Source organism: Montipora capricornis, chromosome 13 (genome assembly GCF_036669925.1).
Source record: "Montipora capricornis isolate CH-2021 chromosome 13, ASM3666992v2, whole genome shotgun sequence".
Lineage (NCBI taxonomy): Eukaryota > Metazoa > Cnidaria > Anthozoa > Scleractinia > Acroporidae > Montipora > Montipora capricornis.
In genome coordinates this window covers 6,812,631-6,820,130 of record NC_090895.1, presented here as the reverse complement: position 1 = coordinate 6,820,130, position 7,500 = coordinate 6,812,631, and the positions used below count along the sequence as shown (strand labels likewise).

General features: G+C 39.1%; 1 protein-coding gene across 2 annotated transcripts in view; it reads right to left on the bottom strand.

The window, feature by feature from the left end:
• Positions 1-7,500, bottom strand: part of LOC138029787 (protein kinase C-binding protein NELL2-like) — a 47,673-nt gene that overhangs the window by 6,123 nt on the left and 34,050 nt on the right. For both annotated transcript variants that reach the window (XM_068877610.1, XM_068877611.1), the window contains exon 5: positions 190-271. Coding sequence is in view for 1 of the 2 variants with exons in the window: in XM_068877611.1 (XP_068733712.1) it covers positions 190-271 (82 nt within the window). In the remaining variant the exon portion in view is untranslated. The remainder of the gene's footprint in view (positions 1-189; positions 272-7,500) is intronic.

Genomic DNA, 7,500 nt, shown 5'->3' with positions numbered 1-7,500 from the left:
TTGTTGTGCAGCAATCATTCAATTTTAACATGTTTTTAAACTTCTAGCTATGGCCGCAAGTGGCCCACTAATCAGGCACTATTAAAATCACTATAGAACTGACAGTTATTCATACCGGTAGATCACTTGTCACTGGTTTATCCCTGCGATTAAGAAAGCTTTTGTTTATCATCTAATTGACATACTCACTTTTCAATATTTGCTTTAGACTGTAGACAGGTCATACAAACTTCAGCAAAATTAATGATCCATTCCAGTGTTCTTTGCAGGCCTTAAGCAACAATAATTAAAAAGTGTTAGCAATTTTTTTTGTAAATAGTCCAAAACTGATGGATGCTGTCTTTTAAAAATTACAAAAACGATATTAACACATATGACACCACGTGTTTTTAAATATAGATGCATAGATGCATATGTAAGCTATACATTCAGACTTTCCTAATAGCACTAAGTAATAGTGTTTTTAATCTCTCTCTCTTCTTGTCCTTTCTTTTTATGCATGTATTTCTGCTATTTTGCTGACCTGTGATAAAGCTTATTTACTCCATTTGACACTGATGTCAACTGGCTTCCTATAATCTCGGACAAACCTGTTGAGACAGTAACACAAATTCGCCTTCATTTTTAAACATCCGTACTTACTCTTCCCTTCCCACTTCCCTCCCCCCCTCAGTCAATGTTGCTGAGTATCGTCATATGTTCTACAGTATATTTCTGCCCAAGAGAAATCAACATTGAGGTTGGGGGGGAAGGAAAAGGGCAGGTTGCAAGTGGTACATTTGGATAACTTGTTGGAGTACCCAAAATGTTCTTTTGTCTCAACAGGTTTTGTCCGAGACTGTCTGTTATACGTTATGTTACTAAAACGGAAAAATGAGTAATTATTTTGCAAGGTATGTGATCTACACAGGTTAATAAGACATGTTTTGAGTATTGGAATTGTTTTCTTTGATAAAATCTTATAAAAAGTGGAGAATTTTTATGTTTGTGGCATGTTGTGGTGACAAGTGATAATTCAATTTTCTCTGTTGTTCATATGAAGGCTGCTATTGCACGCAATGTTAACGTTATTTTCGACCTGAAAACAAGAGAGACTGATAATGTATCGCATAGCGAGTTATTCTAGCAGTGATTCTGATAGCAGTGATTACACGCTCTAAGTGAAGTAGATGTAAGGAGCGTATTACCTTGTGACATACATTCAAGCGGACTTAAAGAAGTTTTCCTGCCGCAGAGAATTTGCTAATGCAGTTGTAGAGGGCTTTTCCAAGTCTAAAGCGCGAGTTGTTCAATGGTGTTGCTGCAGAGAAAAGCATCAAAGGGGTGGTGAGCACTACCACCAAGCCTTGAAACTCAATAGAGACCAACGATGGCTTGCTGCAAAGGAATACCTGCTTGATACCTACGTCATCTCAGTTCACTTCTCAAGCAGCCATCATACCTACTATAGCGCCTGGTGTTACGTAACCAAGTGTGATGAGAATTTTGAACAAAGTGAAGGACATCCCGATATTTCGAACAGCAGCAGACTGCAAACAAGCGCTGCAAGTGTAAGTAAACGATTAAGAAAAAGGGAAAGAGAGGAAAGGACGGCGATTCAGTCCAGCAAGGAAGAGGATGAAGGTGAAGAGGTGGAAGCAGGTGGTAGCCACGGAAAACGTTCAAAGTCAAGGAAGACACGTAGGAAGCGCCTAAGAGCCTTTGAGGTATGGTAAATTATTGTCAATACGAATGTGAAAACAGTTACTGAACTACAAGCGCTTGCCTGTGAAGAAAAACAAGAAGGTAAAACAGACCTCGCCAAATTCTTAATTTCTCGTAGTCCTCGTGTTGTCTCTGATGTGTTAAACTCCGAATGGGAAATTGAGGGTGCTTCCCAGAAACTCGAGAGATCAAAAAAGACAAGAATAGAGTTGTTACATGAAGCAGACGAGAGTGATTGCCTAGAAAATTGTAATGGCCAATGGTTGCAATGCGCACTAGAAGTACTTGAAAATAATCAAGTCCCTGTCCGCGTTTTCTTAGATGCTGTGCTTGACTTGTTTACTAAGGGCCGCGGCAAATACAGGAACATGATGATTGTTGGTCTGCTAATTGCAGGAAAACATTCATTTTCAATCCATTGACTAGTATCTTTCAAACATTTTGTAACCCAGCATCTGGAAGTTTTGCATGGGTTGGTGTTGATAAGGCCGAGTGTATATTTTTGAATGACTTTCGGTGGTCACCAATTATTATTCCTTGGCACGATCTTTCATTAATGCTGGAGGGGCATGTCGTTCAATTACCCACAACGAAAACAAACTTTGCGCGGGATATTTCTTTCGATAGAGACACGCCAATATTTTGCACTCGTAAAAGCCTCTGACTGTTTCGGAAAAACGGAGTAATTGATGATCGTGAAAGTGACATGATGGCCTGTAGGTGAAAAGTGTTCTACTTTAACTGTCAAATCCCAAAGGAGCGACATAAGGAACTTCCTCCCTGTCCCAAGTGTTTCAGCGACCTTATTTTACATGTATAAGATCTTTCAGCAACCATGACACGGTTAACGTGTCATTAGAAAAGGGCTGTAAACATATAGCAACGGTTAACAAGAGTTTTTAACGGTTAACGGGCATCGGTCGCGTGAACAAGCAATTGAAAGAGTCCTCTTCTCAAGTATTTTGTGTTAACCGCTGTTAACCGTTAAAAATTCCTTGAAACTCCCTGTTAATCGTGCAAATAAGTAGGAAATTTTCAAGAATCCATGTTAACTTACAATTTGATCAGAAAAATCACGTAATATCCATTTTAACTAACTTTTTATTCCTTGTTTGTGACAATTTACGAGTGACGTCTTCGAGTAATTAATGGATGCTAATTGAGTTATAACAGATTATTTGTACATAAGTGCAAGTGCGGTTGTCAGACTTTCAAAGGGCGCGTAAATGGAAACTGTTGAAGATATTTCATTTCTAATACTTTGTTCTGTTGCCGTTTCCTTGGATTATTAGACACATTCTATTATCCATTGAGTCTATGATGTTATCGATTGTTTGTACTGGAAATGTCATCATTGTTCTAATTACGCGGGCGGTAAATTCCTCGTATGTTTCCTTCGTAATATTGAAGTTAATCGCCTGTCTGCAAAGTTGTAACTTAACTAAGTGAAAAAGAAATTTCTATCAGATTAGTATCCGGGCTTCTGGGTGGTATTTGTAGTAGCTGGGAACCCTTGTGAGCCAAAATACTTCGGACAGCGGCACAATTTTGACTGGGGTCTCCATTCTGAATCCATAATCGGGATATTCCCTTTCCAGACCGCATAAATATGGCGTCCAAGTTGTTCTCCACAAAAGAAGCAAAGAACTCCCCATTCATATGCTCATACTGAGTGTACTGGATGACTTATTTTCCATAGCTTATAGCAACAATTAATTTCACGACTCTCCCGCCACTGCCTACTTTAGCACCCTTCCCTGTGCAACCTCTATTAAGACCTCCGCATTTTTTGCGCCAAATACGCCCTTGCGGTGCTCTTGCTTGGTCTGCCGGATTGGTTTTGTGGTAGAAACCCACACCACTTAGATGGAAAGCTATTTGGTTTTGCCACACATCCTTTGAATACTCTCTGCATATATTTGGCAAATTTTCATCCGCAGCGCGAGATCTTTTTTAGTTACAAGCCCTTTCTTCCGTGCTTGTAAGTAAAAAACCCATATTTTCTCAACACACGACGCATTGTTCTGTTACTCACAGAGCCCGGTTGAATGCCTGCTGTCTCCATGATCCGAAACGACAAAAAGTTACCCTCTTCGTGCCTTAACCTTGTCAAAGCTCTCATTAATTTCCTTTTATCTCGGTCACTCAACTTGCGTGGTCTTCCTCCCATTTCTTAGAATCCTTTATATTTTTGGAGTTGTACTGTTCTTTCCTCAGCCTATACACACTTGCTCTTGCGATATTACATTCTTACATGATTCTCTTTACAGACATATCCTTTTCTCGAGCTAAAAACGTTGCATAGGCCCGCCTTTTTGGTTCAATCATTCCCCGGAATACCATGCAGTATAAATACACACAATTCTTTCCTTTTGTGATGTCACTAATGAAGTAAATTATCTATTTTTACTCACATAATTACTTCTCGTGTCACGCTTACTGAACTGTCCAAATATTGTTGCCCTGGTTTGAATAACAACAGAGCTAATGCTGTTTCTTTACCACATGCAATCGTAGACATTCTCGGACAAAACTGTTGAGACAGTAACACAAATTCGCCCTCATTTTTGAACATCCCTGCTTACTCTCCCCTTCCCACTCCCCTCCCCCCCCTCAGTCAATGTTTCTGAGTATCGTCATATGTTCTACACTATATTTCTGCTCATCATTGAGGTTGGGGGGGAGGGAAAAGGGCAGGTTGCAAGTGGTACATTTGGATAACTTGTTGGAGTACCCAAAATGTTCTTTTGTCTCAACAGGTTTTGTCCGAGATTGTCTGTTATACGTTGTACGTTGTTACTAAAACGGAAAAATGAGTAATTATTTTGCAAGATATGTGATCTACACAGGTTACTAAGACATGTTTTGAGTATTGGAATTGTTTTCTTTGATAAAATCTTATAAAAAGGGGAGAATTTTAATGTTTGTGCAGTACTCTAATGTTATTAACTATATTTTCTGTAAAGTTCATGTGTGAGATCTTGAAACCCTTATCCCTGTGCTGTTTTCTGTTTGTTTCATCAATAAACGCAAAACTCATACACATTCGTATCTGTCATTGCTATGTTGACTGTTTTGGTTGTTTTCATTAGTTGAAATTTTCAGTGTCTTAAAAGTTTTGCTCCTTTAAACAGTTGAACCACAAAAAATAAGTATAAACATTTTCAAAAACCATGATGATAATTATTTCTACCATAAGCATTATAATTCCTTAGCGAACAAAAATCCAAAAAGGTAACTTATCAAATACCCGTAAAGCATGGCATAAGAAACAGTTCCACGGCCGGCTAGTATAAAGTTCTCATCCTTAAACTTTTCCAGCAGCATATACAATGCCTTTAAGGCCAATGTCACTGTAAAAGAACATAACACAAGGTTGAATGAGAGTCACGAACAATGATATTGAAAAAACTATACTATTAGAGGCTTTTACATATGCACATAATTTCACAACATGTACAGTAGTACTACATGTGTATAGTTTTTGTGGATGGTCAGGCCAAACAGTAACTTTTCCTGCAGTTATCAGTGGTTTGACATACGTGTACAAACAATTAGGTAAAAGGGTCAATAATTCTGCTCTGCACTGACCCTTTAGCCTTGCTCACCTACCTTTTTAAACAAAGGAATATTTGACTGCATACTCAACTGCAATAACTATTATTGATCTGACATGCAAAACAGATGAAAACATCTGAAGTAAGAATAAATGCGACAAACTGGTATATCTGGCAGCTTAAAGCCTGTCATTTCATGTAATGCTAATCACCTTTAAATTCAACTTTATAATGTCTCCCATCAACAGTGAGACCTAACTTCTTAAGGACCTTCTTTTCTTCATTGAGCCGCAGAATCAGCTTTTTCACTTCACTCTTCAACAAAAGGTTGAAGAAAAAAAAAAAAACTCATTAACAGCTATTTTCAAATATGATACTTATTTTTCATTAATAAAACTACTATAGTGGAATTAATTTTGACTCATATAAACCACACATATTTAAGATGGCATGAACTAGAAGTTCGGGTAATGAAACAGGAAATAAATATTGTAATACTTCAGACTTTTGCATAGTTTCCTACATTTGTGTCAATGACCACTGACAAACTTTTGGAATGTCAACAATATTCAAAGAAAGCTGTATCATGTTGTAATTGGCTGTTTTTGGACCATGTCACCTAGTAAAATTTATTTTCTTTCCAGGGGCCTCATTACATATCAATTTACGTAATTTGACTAATATCAGATGTAAATATTGATTACCTTAAAGGAGAGAAAGGAAGTAAATAGAGGCTCTGTAGAACATTTTTGGTACATATCAGATAACAATTGGGCTTACTTCTTCTCTGCGCAGTTGGCAATTGCAATAGGCAATACAGATAGCGCACTCTGGGCACCACTGAGTCCTTTCCCTGCAGCTCCCATCATTGGAACAACTCCAACAGATACTTGCTCTCTTCCTATAAATAAACTATAACTTACAGTTGATGATACCTATTAAACCACCATCCTTGGGGATGGTGGCTTTCCTTACGAGACGGACTGGTCTCGCAATGGCGATTGCCTTTTGCTATAGGGATTCTGTCATGAGGAACTGGCAAGAGGCTTAGTACAAGCATAGTTTCTTCAAAAACAAACATGCATTGCATATTGTCGTGACTACTGTTGCACATAACTAAACTCGTATCAATTGCTTTGCAAACATGGAATCATGTCAGTACAATTATACTAAACATGTTTTTAATGATTTTTTTTCGTTGTCACCTTTTACCGTAAAGACTTGTGTATAAGCCGCACCTTTTTTCTTACGTTTTGGGCCAAAAATCGCGGGTGCGGCGTATACACGAGACCATTGCTTTCAGAGGGAGTAAACTGGCTTGTAGGGGTCACAAATTGAACTGAAAACCTTCAGTAACTAAATATCAAACAAATTGAAACCGGCCTGTTGTTGATCACTGCTTTCATTAGAAGTGGCGGCTCCTCAAGGAGCCATTTATTCGCATCTTCAGGTTCTAAACCCGAATCTTGCTCGCCAGTAGTTTTTTCTAGCGTCTCATTTGCATTTTGTTTGAGCAGTTAAACTCTAATTGGCATGGGATCTCCATTCCTCCGCACAGCTGCTTTCTCGTCTACGGCCGATCACCTCAGCACAAGAAAATACCACGCTATTTGGGAGAACTCGCGAGGCAAATGGCCAACTGTTTCATTGCCCTTCACTACTTTCACGACAATGCTTTTAAAATAGCGATTCGAATACTAGATTCTTATTTTCACGTGGAGGAAAATATCCCATACGAGCGCCACGTTTTTCGCCAGTTGGCACCAAAGGAAGAGGAGAAAGCTGACCAGTTTATGGTTCGACTGAGAAAACAGGCACGACATTGCAATTTTGGGACTGGTTAAAACGATAATTTGAGGGATCAGCTGATAGAGAAGTTAAAGGATTTCGAGCTCAAGAGAAAGCTGTTAGAGCAGAGGAATATCACACTAGAGGAGGCGTTTGAGAAAGCTCCTGCATGGGAAGCCGCCGGTCGACAGGCATCAAACATGACAACAAGCCCTCCATTGGCCGACTGAGACAGTATCAATGTGGTTGAGGAGCGGCAGCAAACGACGAATGCTGAGAGGAGAAAGTGCTACAATTGTGGAAGAGAGGGGCACCTGGCCAGAGATAAGAACTGCCTTGCAAAAGGAAAGAAGTGTGCAAAGTGTGGGAGGTATGGACATTTTGCTGTGTGTTGTCGTGGTGAGAGGGATAGTGATGTGGTTAGGGGAAAAGCAAGCAAGCAACAAAGGAT